The 21,528-nt window shown below is 56.3% G+C and overlaps 1 protein-coding gene across 1 annotated transcript; it reads left to right on the top strand.

Moving 5' to 3' along the window:
* Positions 1-8,756: 8,756 nt before the first annotated feature.
* GNG8 (G protein subunit gamma 8) lies at positions 8,757-9,747 on the top strand. Its single transcript, XM_029065368.2, has 2 exons — positions 8,757-9,007; positions 9,406-9,747. The coding sequence occupies exons 1-2, from the start codon at positions 8,924-8,926 to the stop codon at positions 9,532-9,534; spliced, it is 213 nt and encodes a 70-aa protein (XP_028921201.1). The 5' UTR covers positions 8,757-8,923; the 3' UTR covers positions 9,535-9,747.
* The last annotated feature ends 11,781 nt before the right edge of the window (positions 9,748-21,528 follow it).

Raw genomic sequence — 21,528 nt, 5'->3', positions numbered from 1 at the left:
GCCGCCCCGGCCAGGGCCCCCACCCCATTCCCCTAAACACACAAAACCCGCCTTCTCAGACGCAGGACACTCCTTCTCAGCTCCCCCGAAACTCAACAAAAACCTCTCCTCCGCCCCCCCCCCCCCACACACACACAGTGAGCGGGAGGAAGGGCCCGGGGGTGCCGGCTGCCCCTTGGGTGGGGGAGGGTCTGTCCGTGCGGGCCGTGCGGGGGCGGGCCCCCTCGGTGACGGTCGGTCTGGGCAGGTCGTGGCCGCCCGAGCGGCGGCTGATGTGGTCCAGGTGTGGTCCGGGCGACCCTCCCCCATCACCCCGCCGCTTACGACCCCCGCCCCCATCCGGCCCGAGAACAAATCGGGGGTGTGTGTCTGTGTGTTGGGGGAGGAGGGGCTCTGGGTTTCGAAGCGTGAGGCCCCTTTTCCCTCACAGGGCCGGGAGCCTAGGGGGTCTGGGCCCGGGGGAGGGGGCAGGGAGAGGGGGGCAGCTTCAGGCGACTCCCTCCGCCCTTCTCTGCCCTCCCCCCCTCCAAAAAGACGAGGGGGGGGAAGGCGGCAGGGTCCCTTAGGGTTGGTCGGCGGAAGCCTGGGTCCGCCCCCTCCTCGAGGAGCCACCCTGCCCCTTAACCCCGGGCTTTCCCCGCCGAGTACAGTGTTCTGCACACAGTAAGCGTTCAATGAATGAATGAAAGGTCATGGGTTCTAATCCCACTTTGCCACTCGTCGGCTGCGTAACCTTGAGCTAGTCGCTTCACTTCTCTGGGCCTCAGTTACATCATCTGTAAAATGGGCATTGAGACCGTGAGCCCTCGCAAGACAGGAACTGCATCCAACCGGATTGGCTTGTATCCACCTCAGCGATTAGTACAGTGTCTGGCACATAGTAAGCGCTCAATAAATACCATCATCGTCATCATCGTCTCGCACAAGTGCTCTTTACACACGAGCTCGCACATCCCTGGGGCACGTGCCCTCCTGGGCCTCCCGCCGGTTTCTCCCACCCGCTTCGCAGACATGGGGGACGGGGGACGGGGGAGGATTGGGGGAGGTGGAGAGCAGTTGGGGAGGGGAGAAAGGAAGTGGGTGGGTCGGAGAGACCCCGGAATGGAAGAGGCGGAGCCACGCGGGACCAAAGCCCCTCTGTGGGGATCCCAGGGGTCCAGGCCGCCGGGCCCCACCTTCCAGGCCCAGGCCTGTCCAGACCCTCCCTCTTCCGTCTCTTCCCGACCGATCCTCTTCGCTCCTTTCCCAGCCGGCACATTTTATGAGCACGGGCTTGGGAGTCAGAGGACGTGGTTTCTAATCCCATCCTCCTTCCTCCCTAGAACTCCTTCCCCCTTCATATGCGATAGAAGGCCGCTCTCCCCACCTTCAAATCAATCAGTTAATCAATCCATGGCATTTATTGAACACGTATCTCCTTATAATGAACGCTTGGGGAGAAGAAGCATGGCCTAGTGGATAGAGCATGGGCCTTGTGAGTCAGAAGGTCATGGGTTCTAATCCTGACGTCATTTGCCTGCTGTGTGACCTTGGGCAAATCACTTCACTTCTCTGTAAAATGGGGATTAGGACTGTGAGCTCTAAGTGGAACAGGGACTTTGTCCAACATGATTATCTTCCATCTAACCCAGTGCTTAGAACAGTGCCTGTCACATAGTAAGCTCTTAACAAATACCGTAATAATTATTATAATTATTAGAATAGACTAAGAAGACATGATCCCTGATCCTTAAAGGATCTTAAAATCGGCAGGTGGGGGGAGGGCTTGTCATTGATTTCCACTTGTATACTCTTTCCCCTATATATTAATGTCTGCCTCCCCTTCTAGACTCTAAGTTCATTGTGGGCAGGGAATGAGCCTGTTTAGTGTTATATTGTACTCTCTTAAGGGCTTGGTACAGTGTTCTCTACACAGTAAGCCCTTAATAAATATGACCAAGTGGCTGACAGTGCTTAATACAGTGTTCTGCAAACAGTAAGCCCTTAATAAATACTATTTCTGCTACACACAGTAAAATCAATGACAGGTAGGGAATACAACGGAATATAAGGATATGAACAAAAATGCGGGGAGGGTGGGTCAGTATCAAGGTGCTTAGGGTCACAGATTTTACTGCGCAGATGATGAAGAAAAGAAGCAGAAAAGAATCCAGAGATGGGAAATTACTCGGGGTAGATTTATTGGAGCAGATGAGATTTTAGAAGGGGAATGATCTTCAGAAATCTAGACTGTAAGCTCATGGTGGGCAGGGAACGTGTTCACCAACTGTGTTGCATTGTAATGTCCCAAGAGCTTAGGAAAGGGCTCTCTACACAGTAAGCACTCAGTAAATATGATGGATTGATTGATTCCCCGCCACTTAAGATCATTGTGGGCAGGGAACATGTCTACCATCTCTGCTGTATTGCACTCTCATTCATTCAATCATATTTATTGAGCACTTACTATGTGCACAGCACTATTCTAAATGCTTGGAAAGTACAATTCAGCAACAAATAGAGACAATCCTTAACCAACAATGGGCTCACAGTCGAGAAGGGGGGAGACAGACATCAAAACAAGTAAACAGGCATCAATAGCATGAATAAATAGAATTATAGACATATACACATCATGAATAAAATAAATAGGATAATGAATATGTACAAATATACACAAGTGCTGTGGGGCGGGGTGGAGGGTAGAGCAGAGGAAGGGAGTTGGGACGATGGGGAGGGGAGGAGGAGCAGAGGAAAAGAGGGACTTGGGCTGGGAAGGCCTCCTGGAGGAGGTGAGCTTTCAGTAGGGCTTTGAAGGGGGGAAGTGTGCTAGTTTGGTGGATGTGAGGAGGGAGGGCATTCCAGGTTAGAGGTAGGATGTGGGCCAGGGGTCGATGGCGAGAATGAGACACAGTGAGAAGGTTAGAGGCAGCAGAGAAGGGGAGTGTGTGGGCTGGGTTGTAGAAGGAGAGATGGGAAGTGAGGTAGGAGGGGGCAAGGTGATGGAGAGCTCTCTCCCAAGTGCTTGGTCCAGTGGTCTGCACACTGTAAGTGCTCAATAAATATCATTGATGGTTTGACTGATGTGATGGGGGAGAGAGTTCCAGGCAGGAGGGAGAGCACCAGCAAGGCATGAGACCAGGAGGAGACACAATGTCAAGGTTTAAAACCCTGCTCAAATCACCACTCCTCTGGCAAAGCTTCTCCAAGTGTAGACTGTTAAGTAGTTGTGGTCAGGGAATGTGTCTGTTATATTGTTCTATTGTAATTGGACTGCTAATAATTATAGTATTTGTTAAGCGCTTACTATGAGCCGGACATTGTACTAAGCGCTGGGGTGGACACAAGCAAATCAGGTTGACACACAGTCCCTGTCCCAGTGTCCTACAGTCTCAATTCCCACTTTACAGATGAGGTAACTTGAGGCCCCGAGAAGTGAAGTGACTTGCCAAAGTTCACACAACAAGCAAGTGGTGGTGGCAGGATTAGAACCCATGACCTTCTGACTCCCAGGCCTGTGCTCTATCCAGGAGGCATACTGCTTCAAAGCCCAGTACAGTGCTCTGCACATTCTAAGCGTTCAGTAAATACAATTGATGATTGATTAATTAATCGCTCACCACCCCTCCGCCCCATTTTATTTCTTTCCCTACTGCTTCACCCATGCACGGGACTCCTTACCCTTTCAGTACGTTCTTATGGTGTTCATCCCACCCTTTCCCCACTTCAGCTCAGATGAGCATATCTTTTTGCTCTGCTGTTTCCCTACCTGTAATTTATTTTAGTGTCCGTCTCTCCCGTTAAATTGTAAACTCCTTGAGAGCAAGGATCGCGTCTACCAGCTATTCTCCCAAGCGCTTAGTACAGTGCCCCGAAACGAGCCAAGTTCTCAATAAATACCACTGATTGGTTGATTCTCTGCCCCCGTAGACCTATCGGCCTCAGTGTTTCTGACTCTCTGCCTCTGCCTCTTTGTCCCTCTCTGCCCCTCCCCCATCCCTCCCTCTCTCTCTCTCTCTCTCTATCTCTATCTCTGTCTCTCTGTCTCTGCCAGACTCTCCTGCCCCGTCTGGCTCACTCAGGTGTCTGCCTCCCCCTTCCCCCCCATCGCCCCCTCCCCTGCTATTGACTTGGTCTGGTTGCCATGGAGACGGGGGATGAAGGGGGAGGAGGGAGAACGATTTGCTCAGAGCGGGGCCGGGGTCCCCTGGGGGAGGGTCCTGCCGGAGGGATCCGCTCACAGATGCTCCCTCTCCCCTCCTGCCTAGGCCGCGGCCTCGGCCCAGCCCCCAGACACACACACACACACACACACACACACACACACATTCCAGTTTTCCAGGCCGCGGCCCGGACTCTAATTTTAGCCTCCGCAGGTCAGGACCCTGCGGGACCGCGGGGCCCCCTCTCCTGGCCCTGGCCCTGTCCCCTGCCCGCGGCGACCCCCGGGGGGGAGGCGAAATCCGGAGAGAGGAAGGGATGGGTGGGGGGAAAGGAGGGATGGAGAGGGGGAGGGAAGGTAGGAAGGGTGGGAGGAGGAGGCGAGGGCCCCTGGGGAGGGGTCTCCGCCTCAGCTCTGGGAGGCGACGAGTCGGGGTTAGAGGGGGCGGGGGGAGCGTCGTATGGCGATAGGAAGGAGTTCGTGGCGGTAAAAAAGTTGCCGCCCCTCCGGTAAGCGCTTTGAGATCCTCCGGCGGGAAGCCCGGCGGTCTCCTGGCTGTCTTGTAGCGCCGCCTTGTGGCCAGGAGCGGTCCCGACGCCAGCTGGCCGGGGCCGCCCACCGAGGGGGCCGGAGGAGGGGGCGGCCCGGAGCCCGTGGGGGGCTCCTCCCCCCATTTAGTCATTCATTCACTCATTCAATCCTATTTACTGAGCGCTTACTCTGTGCAGAGCGCTTGGAAAGTACAATTCGGCAACAGAGACAATCCCTACCCAACAACGGACTGTGGCGGGGGTGGGGAGAGGGGAGGGGGTGCTTCAGGGGGTGGCACTGGTTGGGGGGCATTGTGGGCGGCAGCTCTGCAAAGGGGCACTGCAGGAGAGGAACTGCTGGGGAGGTACTAAGGGGGCACTGCAGGGGGTGCTGCCAGGGATGGCACCTTGGTGGGGGTGAGCAAGACTTCCTCTCCCAATGCTCTCCCAAGGTCTCTGGCCCACTGCCCTGGAGGCCTTTCCCCCTGTACTGGCAGGACTGAGGCCCAGAGGCCGCCTCTGGTCCAGGGTCACACAGCAGTCTGAGACTGAAGCAGCGTGGTCTAGTGGAAAGAGCACAGGCCCGGGAGTCGGAAGGACCTGGGTTCTAAACCCAAATCTACCACTTTTCTGCTGCGTGACTTTGAGCAAGTCACTTCACTCTAGAGAAGTAGTGTGGCTCTGTGGAAAGAGTAGGGGCTTGGGAGTCAGAGGATGTGGGTCCTAATCCCGGATCTGCCACTTGTTTGCTGAGTGACTTTGGGCAAGTCACTTAACTTCTCTGTGCCTCAGTTACCTCATCTATAAAATGGGGATTGAGACTGTGAGCCCCAAGTGGGACAACCTGCTTACCTTGTATCTACCCCAGCGCTTAGAACAGTGTTTGGCACATAGTAAGCGCTTAACAAATACCATTATTATCATTATTAACGGACTCACAAACGAGAATAATAATAATAATGTTGGTATTTGTTAAGCGCTTACTATGCGCCGAGCACTGTTCTAAGCGCTGGGGTAGACATAGGGGAATCAGGTTGTCCCACGTGGGGCTCACAGTCTTCATCCCCATTTTACAGATGAGGGAACTGAGGCACAGAGAAGTTAAGTGACTTGCCCACAGTCACACAGCCGACAAGTGGCAGAGCTGGGATTCGAACTCATGAGCCCTGACTCCAAAGCCCATGGTCTTTCCACCGAGCCACGCTGCTTCTCCGGGCGGGGGGGACGGACAACAAAGCAAACAAGTGAGGCATCGATAGCATCAATACAAATAAATAGAAGGATAGATGTAGACACAGCATTAATCAAATAAATAGAATAATAAATGCGTACTTACATACACAAGTGATGTGGGGCGGGAGGGGGGTAGAGCAGAGGGAGGGAGTCGGGGCGATGGGGAGGGGAGGAGGAGCAGAGGAAAAGGGGGGCTCAGTCTGGGAAGACCTCCTGGAGGAGGTGAGCTTTCAGGAGGGCTTTGAAGGGAGGAAGTGGGCTAGTTTGGCGGAGGTGAGGAGGGAGGGCGTTCCAGGCCAGAGGTAGGGCGAGGGCCGGGGGTCGACGGCGGGACAGGCGAGAACGAGACACAGTGAGGAGGTTTTAGCGGCGGAGGAGCGGGGTGTGCGGGCTGGGCTGGAGAAGGAGAGAAGAGAGGTGAGGTAGGAGGGGGCAAGGGGATGGAGAGCTCTGAAGCCAATAGTGAGGAGTTTTTTGCTTGATAGGCCCCGAGGGCCGGGCTGCCCCTGGGTAAGGGGCTCGGGGGTGCCAGGGATAGGAGGGCGGAAGGGAGAGACCGGGGCAGGGGTCCCCATCTTCTGAAGGAGGAGGGAAGGGGATGCCTAGGTCAGTTCTGACTGAACAGCATCCTCAGAAGAGATGGTCTCGGGGAGTGTGTTTGTGAGTGTGTGTTGTTCATGCATTCATTCAATGGTATTTATTAAGCGCTTACACTGGGTGTAGGCCATTGTACTAATCGCTTGGGAAAGTACAATGCATCACCCCGCGCGTGACAGTGGGTGAGTCTGGGCGTGACAGTAGGAGTGTGTAGGTCTCTGAGTTGAGACAGTGTGTGGTGGATCTGTGAGACTGTGTATGACTAAGTGTCAGTGAGTGTGTGATTGGGCATGATGCCTGAGACTGTGTCTGACTGACAGCATGTGGGTGTCTCTGCGAGTGGATGGTACTGAATGTGAAGGTGTGTTTATGTGCTTGTGACTTACGGGTGGTTGTGTGTCTGTGTCAGGTATCTGCGACAGTTTGTGTCTGTCTGTGTGACTGTGTGACGATGTGGCAGACTACATGTCTGTGGCAGTGCGCCCAGCCCACCGTGGTGCTTATTACAGCGCTCTGCCCACGGTAAGTGCTCAATAAATACGATTGAATGAATGAACGAACGAATGTGCGTATGTCACTGGGTATGACTGTGTGCACGTATGTGACTGTGACGGCATGTGGGTGTCTTTGCGAGTGGATATTACTAAATGAGAGAGTTTGTGTGCCTATGTGCTGGTGACGTGTACGTGTGTGTGTGTGGAGGTATCTGTCACAGTGTATGACCATGTGGCAGTGTGCCCATATAACCACCTGTGCTGCAATGTGCCCATATGACCACCTGTGTGACAGTGTGTATGTGACTGGGTATGACTCTGTGTGGGTATATGTGTGCTTGAGAGACTGTGACAGTGTGTGGGTATCTGTGCGAGTGGATGTTACTGACTGTGAGAGTGTGTTCGTGTGGTTGCGTGCTTGTGACGTGTGTGTGTGTGTGAGGGTATCCGTGACATGTATGACCCTTCGACAGTGTGGCAATCTTGTGTGTCTGTGACAGTGTGCCCATATGACCACTTGGGTGACGGTGTGTATGTGACAGGGTATGACTGGGCATGTGTGTGTGTGTGTGTGTGTGTGTGTCTGTGACAGCATGTGGGTGTCTGTGCAAGTGGATGTTACAGGCTGCGAGAGTGTGTTTGTGCGCTTGTGTGCCGGTGACCTGTGTGGGTGTGAGGGTATCTGTGACAGTCGATGAGAGCATGTGACAGGGTGGCAGTCTATGTGTCTGTCGGTGGCAGGGCGCCTGTCCGCCCCGTGTGTGTGTGTGTGTGTCTCGGTGTGCCTGTGTGCGCGCAGCGGGGAGCGGCGGCTTTATTGCAGGTGGAGGAGGGGGTTGTGGGGGTGGGGGCGGGGGGCGGGGCGCGCTGCCCCCCAGGGGGCCCCGAGAGGCTGCGCCGTCAAACCCAGAACCCACACTTGGAGAGAAGCAGCAACAGGTACCTGCCGTCCCCGCCCCGGCCCTGTCCCTGTCCCTGTCCCTGCCCCTGCCCCTGCCCCGCTGCCCGGTCCCAGCCCGGTTCGGCCAATGCCCCATCACTCCCTCCACCCCGACCCCTCCATCCTCTTCCTCCTTTTCCTCCTCCCCTCCGCCAGGTCCTTTCCCTCTCTCCTTCTCCCTGCCCGTCTGTCTCTGTCTCTGTCTCTGTCCCCCTCTCTCCCCTCGTCCCACTGTCCTTCCACCTCTCTGTCCCGCTGACCCCCCGGATCCCCCTGTGTCGTCGTCGCCCCCCTCGTCTCCTGTCCCTCCATCGCCCCGTCCCCCTGCCCTCCCCTCATCCCGCTCCTACTCTCCAGTCGGCTTTTTCCTCGGCCCTGTCCCTATCCTGGGGTGGGGGGATTTGGGGAGCCCCTTTTCCCGGCCCCCCGCCCCCCCCCCCCGACCTCCCCCGGCCCCTGCCCTTCCCCTCCCCCAGGCCCGGGCGGTGAGTGTGTGGCTTTGAGCGCCCCAGGCTCGAGGCGGGGGCAGCTGCTGGAGGACCGTAATGAGCTCCCCCTGGACCCCTTCCCTCCCCCCTACTCCCCCCGCGCCCGCCGGGAGGCCGACTTCCCTTTGGCTCGGAGCGCGCTAATTGGCGCCGAGCGCCCCGGGTGGCCCCCCCCACCGCCGGCGGAGACTGAACCATCGCCCCCTCCCCCTCCCCCACCAGACCCCCTCCCGCTCCTTCATCTCCCCACCTCGCTCCGCCGCCTGGGAGAGGGGAAAGGGGAGAAACTGAGTCACGGGAGGGCATCTCGGCCGGAAGGCCCCGGCGCCCCGCTTCTTCGAAGCTTAGTGGGGGGCGGGGGTCCCGCTGTCGTTCCTCCCCCCTGTTTTCCGTTTTCCCGCCCCCTCCCGCTCAGGGCTGCCTCCTGGAAGCCCCGTGCCCTCCCTCCGCCTCCGGGGACCAGGCCCAGGCCTCCTGTTCGTCAACAAGCCGCCGCCGCCATGTCCAACAACATGGCCAAGATCGCCGAGGCCCGCAAGACGGTGGAGCAGCTTAAACTGGAGGTCAACGTTGACCGCATGAAGGTGCGATCCGGAGAGGCCACCCGCGGCCCGGTAGAGGGGCCTGGGGTGCGGGCGAGGGGGTAGGGCTGGGGTGAGAAGCCCCCCAAAGCAGCCCCCGAAAGCGGGCCCGGGGGAGGGAGGTGCCCCGGCCCGAGGGAGGAGGGCCGTCCCTCCGGACCCTCGACGGCACCGAGGGTCAAGGGGCGGCTGCAGCCCCGAAAAAGTCCGGCAGGTGGCGCTTCGGAAAAAAGGGCAAGGGACCACCAAAGTCGGTCGTTCCGGTGGTAGCCACTAGGCGGCGCCCCCGCCCTCCCATCCTTCGGTCCGGTCCCTTCTGGTCCGGTCCCTTCTGGTCCGGTCCCTCTGGTCCGGTCCGGTCCGGTCCGGCCTGGCCCGGTTAACCCCTTACCCCCGCACAGATATCCAAGGCTGCGGCCGAGCTGCTGGCCTTCTGCGAGGAGCACGCCAAGGAGGACCCGCTGGTATCCCCGGTCCCGGCCGCGGAGAACCCGTTCCGGGAGAAGCGGCTCTTCTGCGTCCTCCTCTAAGCGCTCCGCGGAGGCCGGGTGACTCCCCCCGGCTCGAGGACAATGCACTGTCCGTCTCCCCGACTAGGCTGGAAGCTCCCCGAGGGGAAGGGTCGCGTGTACTCACTCTGGCCGACTCTCCCAAGCGCCTAGTGCAGTGTCCTGCCCCACGGTAGGCGCTCAGTTTATACCACTGGTCGGTTGATGAATTGAATAAAGGTGACGGCGGCTTCACCCCAGTGTCCTGCCTCCCTCTGTCCCGGCGGGGAGGGAGGGGAAACTGAAATAAGCGAGGAGCAGCCCGGGGGGAGGCTTTGGGAGGGTGGTGGTGGTTGGAAGAGGATCCGGGACTCCTGGGTCCTGGCGAGCTCGTTGTGGGCAGGGATTGTGTCTGTGTATGGATGCATTGTACTCTCCCAAGCGCTTAGTGCAGTGCGCTGCACACGGTAAGCGCTCAATAGATCCGATTGCATGAATGATGGAATGAGCGGTGGTAAGAGCGGAGCGGCCTCGAAGCTGGGCGGGGCCCGCTGGCTGCCGGTCACCGAGGCGCCCCCTGGTGGCCACTCAGCAGCAGCGGGGCCCCACCCGCCGCCGTCCGTTCGGACCAGGGTTGGGTGGGAGCCCGGTGGGGTCGGGGGTCGGGGGTCGGGGGCGTCGCAGGCCAGACCATTTTGTTCGTTCGGCCCTTCATTTACTCCTTCATTCCCTCGATCCTATTTATTGAGCGCTTACTGCGTGCAGAGCACACAGAAGCAGCGTGGCTCAGTGGAAAGAGCGCGGGCTTGGGAGTCAGAGGTCATGGGTTCTAATCCCGGCTCTGCCGCTAGTCAGCTGTGTGACGTTGGGCAAGTCCCTTAACTTCTCTGTGCCTCAGTCACCTCATCTGTCAAATGGGGATTAAAAAAACTGTGAGCCCCACGTGGGACAACCTGATCATCTGGTATCCCCCGACGCTTAGAACAGTGCTTTGCACATCGTAAGCGCTTAACAAATACCACACTTATTATTATTAACTAAACCCCACGTTAGACAACCTGATCATCTTGTAATAATAATAATGTTGGTATTTGTTAAGCGCTTACGATGTGCAGACCACTGTTCTAAGCGCTGGGGTAGATACGGGATAATCAGATTGTCCCACGTGAGAGTCACAGTTAATCCCCATTTGACAGATGAGGTAACTGAGGCACAGAGAAGTTAAGTGACTTGCCCACAGTCACACAGCTGTCATGTGGCAGAGCTAGGATTCGAACTCATGACCTCTGACTCCCAGGTCTTTCCACTAAGCCACGCTGCTTCTCTATTCCCCCCCCCAGCGCTTAGAACAGTGCTTTGCACATGGTAAGTGCTTAATAAATGCCATAGAAAAACACTAAGCCCTAAGCTGTTGTAAGCTCCTTACAACAATAAGAGAAACAGTCCTTGCCCAGAACGAGCTTACAGTCTAGATGGGGGGAGACAGACATTAATATTTATTGTCGTGTTGTACTCTCCCAAGCGCTTAGTACAGTGTTCTGCACACGGTAGCATGGCTTAGTGGAAAGAGAAAGGGTTTGGGAGCCAGAGGTCGTGGGTTCTAATCCTGGCTCTGCCACTTGTCTGCTGTGTGACTTTGGGCAAGTCACTTAACTTCTCTGGGCCTCAGTGACCTCATCTGTAAAATGGGGATGAAGACTGTGAGCCCCATGTGGGACAACCTAATTACCTTGTATCTACACCAGCGGTTAGAACAGTGCTTGGCACATAGTAAGCGCTTAACAAATACCAGCATTATTATTATTATTATTAACTAAGCCCTTGGGAGAGGGCAATACAAAAAGAAAGAGACACAGTCCTTGCCCAGAACGAGCCTCCAGTCTAGATTGGGGGGAGACAGACATTAATATTTATTGTCACGTTGTACTCTCCCACCCCCTTAATACAGTGTTCTGCGCACGGTAGCATGGCTTAGTGGAAAGACCATGGGTTTGGGAGTCAGAGGTCGTGGGTTCTAATCCCGGCCCTGCCACTTGTCTGCTGTGTGACTTTGGGCAAGTCAGTTAACTTCTTTGTGCCTCAGTTACCTCATCTGTAAAATGGGAATGAAGACCATGAACCCCATGTGGGGTAACCTGATTACCATGTATCTATTGCCTTGTATCTACCCCAGCGCTTAGAAGAGCGTTTGGCATATAGTAAGCATTTAACAAATACCATCATCATTAGTACTAATAGTAGCAAGCGCCCAGTAAATATGAATGAATGAATGAATAAGAGCGCAAATACAGGCATTCATTCATTCAATCTTATTCATTGAGCGCTTACTGTGTGCAGAGCACTGAACTGATTGCTTGGAAAGTACAATTCAGCAACAGAGACAATCCCTGCCCACAACGGGCTCACGGTCTAGAAGCGGGGAGACAGGCAACAGAACAAGTAAACAGGCATCCATAGCATCAGTGTAAATAGAATTATAGGTGTATATACACATCATTAATATAAATAAATAGAATTATAAATATGCACACTTATACAGAAGTGCTTTGGGGAGGTAGAACAAAGGGAGCGAGTCAGAGCGATGGGGAGGGGAGGGGGAGCAGAAGAAAAGAGGGGCTTACTCTGGGCTCATGTCCTTTTCTTTACATCTGCTTCTTCCCCCTTTCTGCAGTTTATTTTTATGTGTGTCTCCCCTGCTAGCCTGAAAAATCCTTGAAAGCGGGGATCATGTCTATCTACTGCACTGCACTTTCCCAAGTGCTTAGAACAGTACTTTGAACACAGTAAGTGCTCCACGATGGATTGAATGAATGACTTTGAATGGGATTTTCTTGTTTGTGGTCACAAGGAAATATATTTTCTTTTATAAGATCTTACTTCCAATTTGAGAGTGCATTGGTTTACACTCCTAATGGCAAGGTAATTCCTCAATACTAATGCACATTCCAAAGCAGACCATCACTAAACTGTGTAAGTGCAACACACGTGGATTTTGAGTCTTGGAAAATGATTTCCCATTTTTTAATAGCGTTTATAAACGCTTACTATGTGCCAGGCACTGTAGTAAGCGCTGGGGTGGACACAAGCTAATCGGGCTGGACACAGACAATCTCCATTTTCCAGATGAAGCATCGGCAGGGTCCCCCGCACTGGGCCGGCGACCCCCGCACCTTCGGCCTCGGCTCTTTGGGAGTCGGCCTCTCTGGCGCTCTCTTCCCCTCTTCAAAGCCCTACTGAGAGCTCTCCTCCTCCAGGAGGCCTTCCCAGACTGAGTCCCCCCCCTTTTCCTCTGCTCCTCTTCCCCTCCCCATCGCCCCTACTCCCTCCCTCTGCTCTATCCCCTTCCCCTCCCTACAGCACTTGTGTATATTTGTACATATTTATGACTCCATTTGATGAATGATGTGTATATATCTATAATTCTATTCTGGTGGTATTGATACCTGTCTACTTGTTTAGTTTCGTCGTCTGTCTCCCCCTTCTAGACTGTGAGCTCGTTGTTGGGTAGTGATTGTCTCTACCTGTTGCCCACTTGTACTTTCCAAGCGCTTAGTACAGTGATCTGCACACAGTAAGCGCTCAATAAATGCGATCGAACGAATGCATGGCTCCCCCGCAGGCGGGAGAGGACACTGAGGCCGGGCGGGCGGGGCTGGAGTGAGGGCCGGATTGGTTGGCGGGGGAGGCTGACAGGGATTTAGCTCCCCGAGGACCATGGCTGCTCAATTATTTACAATTATATTAAGCTTTCGCTTCTTGCAGCTTCTCGGGCTGAGGCCGTTCCTGCAGGTCCCCCGGGCCCGGCCGGCCCCCGGCCCCGCCCCAGCTGGGCCCGCCCCAGTTCGCTCCTGTCTGCCGGACCCCCTGGGACCCGCCCGGAGGAGATGCAGGAGGGAGGGAGGAGGAGGAAGAAGAAGAAAAGGAGGAGGGGTGGGGATGGCTGTCAGGCGCTGGACTGGGCTGGAGGCTGGGCTGGACCCCGGATCTGTGCCCGAAGAGGACCTACACGGTTTCTGCGGCCTGGCCGGGCCTTGGGGCTCGATGCTGGGGGCCTCGGCCACTGGTCCAGGATGGGAGCCAGGGACCCCCAAGCATCTCCCAGGTGCTGGGAGACCCGGTTGACCTGGGGCCCGGGGCAGTGACACGACGACCGTGACGGGGGCCGAGGGAAACAGCGACGGAGGGCCGAGGGCGACGGTGAGCGGGAACTGGGGACAGGGGTCTGTCCGGGCCTGGAAAGCCAGGTGGCCTGGGCAGACCAGAACCAGCTGCCACTGATCTGGTTATGACGTGGGGCGGCAGCACCGGCGCCAAGTACCAAACCAGACCCCGGGGGCCGGAAGGGACAGCGGTGGGGACGGGGGAGGGAGCCTGGGGGGAGGTCCAGGGCCCAACCTGAGCTGTCCGCTCTTCTGGGAAGTGGACGGAGCCCACAGGAAGCAGCATGACACAGTGGATAGAGCACGGGCCTGGGAGTCAGAAGGACATGACTTCTAATTTCGGCCCTGCTACTTGTCTGCCGTGTGATCTTGGGGAAATCACTTCACTGTTCTGTGCCTCAGTTACCTCATCTGTAAAATGGGGATGAAGACTGGGAGCCCCATGTGGGGCAGGGACTGCATTCAACCAGATTTGTCCGTATCCACCCCGGTGCTTAGTACGGTGGCTGGCATATGAGATCTTAACAGATGCCATGATTATTACTATTATTATTAATAATAATAATTTCCATCCAGCAGTGGGGGCCACCCCAGCCAGGGCCTATAATCCTCACACAGACTCCTTCTGCGTCCCCAGACACACCCAGAAATGCCATCACCCACACCCCCATACACACTGAGACACACTCAAACACACACACAATCGGTAAAACCCACCCCCAGATTTCCACTGTGGCCTAGCGGAAAGAGCATGGGCCTGGGATTCAGAGGACCTGGGTTTTAATTCCAGCTGGGTGCCCACTGGCTGACTTTAAGCAAGTCACTTAACATCTCTGGATCTCAGTTACCCTATCTTAGAAATGGGGATAAAATACCTATTCTCCCTTCCTCTTCAGCTGTGAGATCCATGTGGGCAGGGATTGTAGCCAACCTGATTAGCTGGCATCTATTCCAGTGCCCAGTACAATGCTTGGCAAATAGTAAGTGTTTAACAAATACAACATTTATACACAGACCTTCATTCACAACCAGAAACCCCCACCCCCAGGCTGCCATACACACACAGACCTCTGTATACAGAGATCCCCTTACACACAGAAATCCTCCCCATACACAGCCTTCCATCTAGACAGAACCCAGACCCCCACATAAACTCTCAGAGACGACGCCCACAGTTAGATACCCTCCCAGGCAGATCCCCTGTAAACACCGTAACGAACAATCAGTGGCATTTATTGAACACTTACTCTGTGCAGAGCACTGTACTAAGTGCTTGGGAGAGTCCACCAGAGTTACTAGACAGTGCCTGCCCTCAAGGAGCTTCTAGTGTAGGGAAAGAGACAGACAGTGGGCAGAAGGACAGGACTTATGGATGTAAGTCAGGCGTGCAAGCTGAGGTGGACAGAAGTTCTCTGGGATGTTCTGGGCTCCTGAAGAGTAGGAAGTATGGAGAAGCAGCATAGTCTAGTGGATAGAGCACAGACCAGAGAGTCAGATGACTTGGGTTCTAATCCCCACTCCACCACCTGTCTGTTGTGTGATCTTGGGCAGTGCTTCAGTTCCCTTACGTATGAGCCCCATGTGGGACATGGACAGTGTCCAACCTGATTAACTTGTATCTACCCCACTGTTTAGTTCAGTGCCTGGCATTTAATACAATTTAAAAAAAGGGCCAGAGGGAGATATAAGCTGAGGGGAAGATGAGTTAGTTGGAAAGGACTCGTGGAGGAGAGAGAAGTTTTGCGAGGCTTTGAGGATGGAGAGAAGAATGGTCTACCAGATGTTAAGTGGGAGAAAGTTCGAGGCAGAAGGGAGGGGGTAAGAATCAGGGAAAGGAAGGGGAATGAGGCATGATCAGTAGGTTGGCTTAAGAAGAAAGAAGCCTACTAGCTGGGGTCCGGTGGGAGAAGAGTGAGGATAAATGGATAAGAGAGATGATTGAGTGCTTTAAAGTCAACAGTCAGGAGTTTCTGCTTGACTCCAGAAGGAATGGACAGACATTGGAGGATTCTGAAGACTGGGCATTTGGGAATAGAGTGACGATTTAGAAAAATGATCCAGGCAGTGGAGGGAAGCGTGGACTGGAGAGGGGAGAGGCTGGAGGCAGGGAGGTCAGAGAGGAGGCTGATGCCATGGTCAAGGTGAGATGTGACAGGAGCCCAGACCTGTGTGGTGATCAGTTGTATGGAAAGGAAGGGGCAGAGCCGAGAAACGTTGTGGAGGGAAATCTGACAGGATTTGGCAGCTAACTGGATCGGGGTGGCTGGGGGAAGGGTTGAAAGAGAGGAAGGAGTGGAGGATTCATTCATTCATTCAATCATATTTATTGAGCGCTTTCTGTGCAGAGCACTTTACTAAGCACTTGAGAGGGTACGCTGCAACAATAAACAGACACATTCCCTGACCACAAAGAGTTTACAGCCTAGAGGTGGGGAGACAGACATCAGTACAAATTAAGAAATTAGAGATATGGACATAAGTGCATAAATGGCATAAGGATAATGCTCCGGTTGTGGGATAGAGAGATCGGGGGAGCAGGGTGGTGGTGATGTCTAATGTTATGGGGAAGTCAGGTGGAGGGAAGGGCTCCGGAGGGAACATGAGAAGTTCAGACGTCCATATACACAGTCACTGACACCCAAGTATACACACTGACATCCAAGTACAACACAGACACCCAGAGACAGTCCCAGACACCCAAGGACACACACAGAGACCCATGTATAAACACAGACACCCAGGATATACAGTCACAGATCATGGCTCCATATAGGTACACAGACACCCAGCTACAGTTACATACCCCCATCTAGAAATACAGACACCCATACCCAGAGAAATACCTCGACTCAGAAAGACAGAGAAGACAGACCTGGGCAGACGTGCCCACCCACAGTTAGACAGAAACACAGACGTCCCCATTCAGAGGGACTCGGTTCCCGTTATGGCTCTGCTGTGTGACTTTTGGCAGCCCCGCACCCTCTCTGGGCCTCTGATGGATGAGGAGAAGGCTCAGAGGCTCCAAGTCTCTGCACCAGCTCATGTTCTCCCCGCCCCCACCCCCCCACATCAGCATCCTTTAACTCCTTACTCTCCAAGGGCCCCATCCCCTGACCCTCTCCTCCCTCTTCCCCTGGTTCCATCCCAAATCCAGGCCCAGGGCCCAGGGCCCAGGATGGGAACTGGAGCCTGTGGAGTCTGCTGAGTCACTCTCCCTCGTCGTCATCTCGTTTCCCCTAACCAGCTTCCCCGGAAACCTCACCAGGCTGGACCCCGTCACCCCCTCGAAAAATAGACATCCTGACTGCCCCCCACCTGACCCCACTGTGACCCGTTAGGTCTGAGAGCAGGGGGTGGGGAGGAGGGAGATGTGCTGGGAGTCAGGACTCTTGATTTCTCCTTTCCATCTCTGGACCCACTCCTGGTGCCCAGAAGTGGGGAGCTGGGGAGAGAGAGAAGCAGCTCGGAGGACCCCAGATCCCGGGGACCACCCCCCACTGTTCCAGACACCGGGTAGCCTCACCCCTCACCCCCACACCCAGGCTCCCACCCAGACCCCACCGACACTGGCTTGGAGAGCGGGCGAGGACTCTAGAGATGAAGGATCAGGCCGGGGTAGGCAGAGAGACAGGCAGAGGTAGGCAGAGACAGAGGGCCAGGCAGAGAGAGGCACACAGAGAGCCAGAGTAGGAGTCTGAAGCATTTCCCTGCAGAGAAGGGGTTGGGGAACGGTCTGCCAACCCCTAGCTCTGTGCCTTGCCCACGCCATCCTGGCCTGAGCCCTTGCTGGCGGACAGGTCCGGGAGTTAAGACTGTGTCTGGCTGGTTCAAATCCTCCAGTCTCGTTAATATTTAATAACTTCCCTAATTACCTCCTGCTCCCAGGGGGCAGGGGCAGGACTCCTGGGTGGGCTTCCGTTCTGGCTCCCTTCTCCCTATCCTGCCCGCCTTCCCGGGCTCCCAGCTACCGGATCCCCTCTCCCTGGGGTGCCCCCCTCCCCGTTCTCCCTCCCCTTCACCTTTCCCCTGCTCCCAGATTCTCTGATCACCCCGACCTTGCCTCCACAGTTTCCCGGACCCCTACCCACTCATCTTGTCCCCCTCACCCCTTCATCGCGCCACCCCCCACCAACCCCCCACCACGCTGGCCCACCGGAAGACCCCGGTCACTGCTTGATTGGGAGGGGGGGCACAGCGGGCAAGGTGGCTGTTGGAGATAGGGCTGGGGTGGATGTAGTTGTGGGGAACTCCTACGTCCTATCTCCGGCTGCTGGGACTCAGACAGGATGAGTCCAGCGGGAGATATCCACCCCCGAGCTGGCTGCTGGCTGGAAGGGGCAGGGGCTGGGCAGGGGGGCTGGGCTACAGCTGGGGCTGACCAGGGGCTGGGCTGGGCAGGGGCCGGACAGGGGCTGACCTAGGGCCTGGGCTGGGCCAGAACAGAGTTGGGCTAGGACTGGGGCTGGGTGGGCCTGGGCTAGGGCTGGAGCGGGGCTGGGCTCGTCTGGAGCAGAGGCTGGACGAGGGCTGGGCCGGGGCCGGGGCAGGGGCAGGGGCAGGGGCCGGGCTGGACACGGGCGGAAGTTGAGGCCCGGGGTCTTCTGGCCGGTCTCTACCCTCCCCCCCGGAGTCAGATCGGCAGCTGCTGAGACTACCCCCCTCCCCCCGGCCACTCCCTTCCCGACTTGGGGGTGGGGGCGGGGGAGCTTCCGAGGCTCCCCAGCTCCCTCTGCCCGGAAACGCCAGCAGCTTCGGCTCGGGTTCGCTCCCGGGGGGCCCGGGGAGAGGCGGAGAGCCCGAGAGCCGGAGAGGCGGAGCCAGCCCCCCGCCCCCCGCCCCCATTAACCCTCATCTGCCCGCCGTTCTGCCAGCCGGACTGTCGGGCTGGGGCATCCCTTGGTGGGTGGAGAGGGCAGCGGGCCCTCGGAGGGCAGGGCCAGCGCCTCTTGCTGCCTATCCGTCGGTGGTGACCGCTGGCCTCCTCCTTGCTGCTTTCCGGAGGGCTGCCTGGAGGCCGCCACCCCTCCCCTCCGACCTTCGAGCGGGGGTCTCGGAGCGGGGAGGAGGGGAGCTGTTTGAGGGGAGCCCGGAGAGAGAGCGAGCAGGTGAGGACGGCCGAATAGGATTCTGAGAGTCGCCCCTTCCCCTCATCCCCCTGTGCTCTTCAGAGTCCCTCAGGGAGGCGGAGGTCCGCTGACTCCTGAAGGGTCAATTCTGGGGTCCCCTCTCTCCGGGTGCTTCTGGGCTTCTCCAGACATTTGAAGGAAGGAGAAAGAGGGGACCCAGGCGACCCCAAGTTGAACCCTGTCCTTCCCCTGCTCTGCTTTCACTCCTAGTAATAATTTGTTATTATTATTAGATAAACACTCACTATGTACCAAGCATGTTCTAAGCGCTGGGGTTAATCGGTTAATCAGGTTGGACACAGTCCCTGTCCCACTTGGGGCTCACACTCTTAGCCTCCATTTTACAAATGAGGTAACTGAGGCCCAGAGTAGTGAAGTGACTTTTCCAAGGTCACATAGCAGACGTGTGGTGGAGCCTGGATCCGGGATTAGAACCCAGGTCCTTCTGACTCCTGGACCAGTGCTGTATCCATTAAGCCAGGCTCTTCCTCTCGTCCCCCACCTCCTCCTCCTTGTGTCCCCCTCCCCCGCCCCCTCCCTGCTTCCTCCCTCCTTCCTTCCGCCTCCACCAGGGAGGGCCTGGCTGATTGCTCAATCCTCTCCCTCCACGACCCGGACAAGCACCCGATCATTGCAAGGACGGGGCAATGACCAGGGCCCTGGGAACCTAAGCGTCAGCCTCCCGGATGGGATTATTCATTCATTCATTCAATGGTATTTATTGAGTGCTAACTGTGTGCAGAGCACTGTATTTGAACCCAAGCACCAGAGTCTCAGTTTCCCCTCCTCCGCCCCTGCCCCCTCCCCACCAACTGGAATAAAATCCAGGCATCCAGTCTCCCTCCTCAGTCTTCAGCTCAGCATCCCAATGCATTTTGGGGATTGGCTGACCGTCCCCCCCCCCCAAACTAGACAAACCCTGGCTTCCTATTGGCAAGCTTGGCAGTGGGAGAAAAGGGAGACAGGGAGAGGGACAGGGACAGGTATTCAATAAATACTATTGAATGAATGAATGAATGAATGAATGAATGAATGAATGAATGAGAGACGGGACGGTTGAGGAAGCCAGGAACCGCAAAACTAGAACCCAAAATGGAAGACACCCAGCTCCGCACACACACCACCACCACCCAATTTCAAAGGCCTTCTTAAATCCCATCAACTTCTCGAGACCTTCTCTGAGAAATTGATCATCTCCCCACTTTGTGTCCTCACCCGCTTCAACTGCTACCTCAACTCTGCCACCTTCAAAAGCACTTGTGTACAAGTTTTGTATCCTCTATCGCTTCCTCCTATCTGCAGGGGTTTTTTTTTAATGGTATTTGTTAAACGGTTAATATGAGCCAGGCACTATTCTAAGCCCTGAGGTAGATACAAGATAACCACTTTGGAAACCATCCTTGTCCCACAGGACGCTTGCAGTCTCAACCTCTGTTTTACAGATGAGATAACCGAGGACCAGAATTGCCCAAGGTCACACAGAAGACGGGTGGTGGAGACGGAACTAGAACCCAGGTTCCTGTGACTTCCAGGTCCGACCGCAGTGCATTTTAGGACCTTTGTCCTGGGCGGCACTGCAAGATCCTAGAGGCCAGGGACTTTCTCTACTCATTCTATTTTGCTCACGAGTGCTTAATCTAGAGCTCCGCACCAGGTAGGAGCTCAATAAACATTATGATTGATTGAATGACTGATTGCAAGAGGGAGGCTGAGAAGAGGGGAAGTGGTGGGAGACAGACCCTACCCGAGACTTCCCTTCCCACTCTCTCACATCCCACTGTCTCTAGTCTGTGAGCGCGTTGAGAAGCAGCATGGTGTAGTGGATAGAACACGGGCCTGGGAGACAGGTCATGGGTTCTGACCCCGGCTCGGCCACTTGTCTGCTGTGCGGCCTTGGGCCAGTCGCTTGACTTCTCTATGCCTCAGTTACCTCATCTGTCAAATGGGGATTGAGACTGGTGAGCCCCACATGGGACGCGGACCGCATCCAACTGGATTTGCTGGTATCCACCCCATTGCTTAGTACGGTGGCTGGCACATAGTGAGCGCTTAACGAATACCATCGGTATTATTGTGAGCCGGGAGTGTCACTCTTTATTGCCGTATCGTACTTTCCCCAGGCGCTTAGTACAGTGCTCTGCACACCGTAAGCGCTTAATAAATACGATTGAATGAACGAACCTAGAGGGCTGTAGGAGAGGCAGGCCACTGCTTCGCCCTATCTCCCCGCGGCAGTCCCCGGGGCGGAGATAGACGCGGCGAGAGACACGGGTCGATGAAAGAGACGCAGTGAGAGACAGGAAGGAAGAATTGGGGCGAGAGCGGGGCGGGGGAGAGGGCGGCGGAGGATCCCGACAGACGGAAGGCCGGGGGGACCGGAGGCCTTCCCCGGGGACAGTCCGGGGAGCGGAGCCCTGCGAGCGAGCCCTTTAAGGCAGGAAGCGGCGGAGTGGAGTGGCCTTCAGATCACCCTCCTCCCTCCCTGTTCCCCGCCCGTCCCCCCCCCCCCCGGTCCCTCCCCCTCCCGCCCCACCCCCCGGGATTTTCTCAAAGCCGCTGTCCCAGGCCCCCGGGCTTTCACAGCCTCGGGGCAGGAGGCCGAGAGGCGGCCGGGCCGGGCCGGACCGGTCCAGGGTGAGAGGCGCCTCTCCCACAGGAGGGGGACGGGGGCCAGGGGCCAGGGGTCCGCGGTGGTCGGGCCGGGGGGGAGAGGGCGGTGGCGGGTGAGGGGCCAGCAGGCGAGCGGGCGA

The sequence above is a fragment of the Ornithorhynchus anatinus genome, chromosome 5 (genome assembly GCF_004115215.2).
Source record: "Ornithorhynchus anatinus isolate Pmale09 chromosome 5, mOrnAna1.pri.v4, whole genome shotgun sequence".
NCBI lineage: Eukaryota > Metazoa > Chordata > Mammalia > Monotremata > Ornithorhynchidae > Ornithorhynchus > Ornithorhynchus anatinus.
Note: the sequence above shows the minus strand (reverse complement) of the source record. Positions and strands in the feature narration are given on the sequence as shown.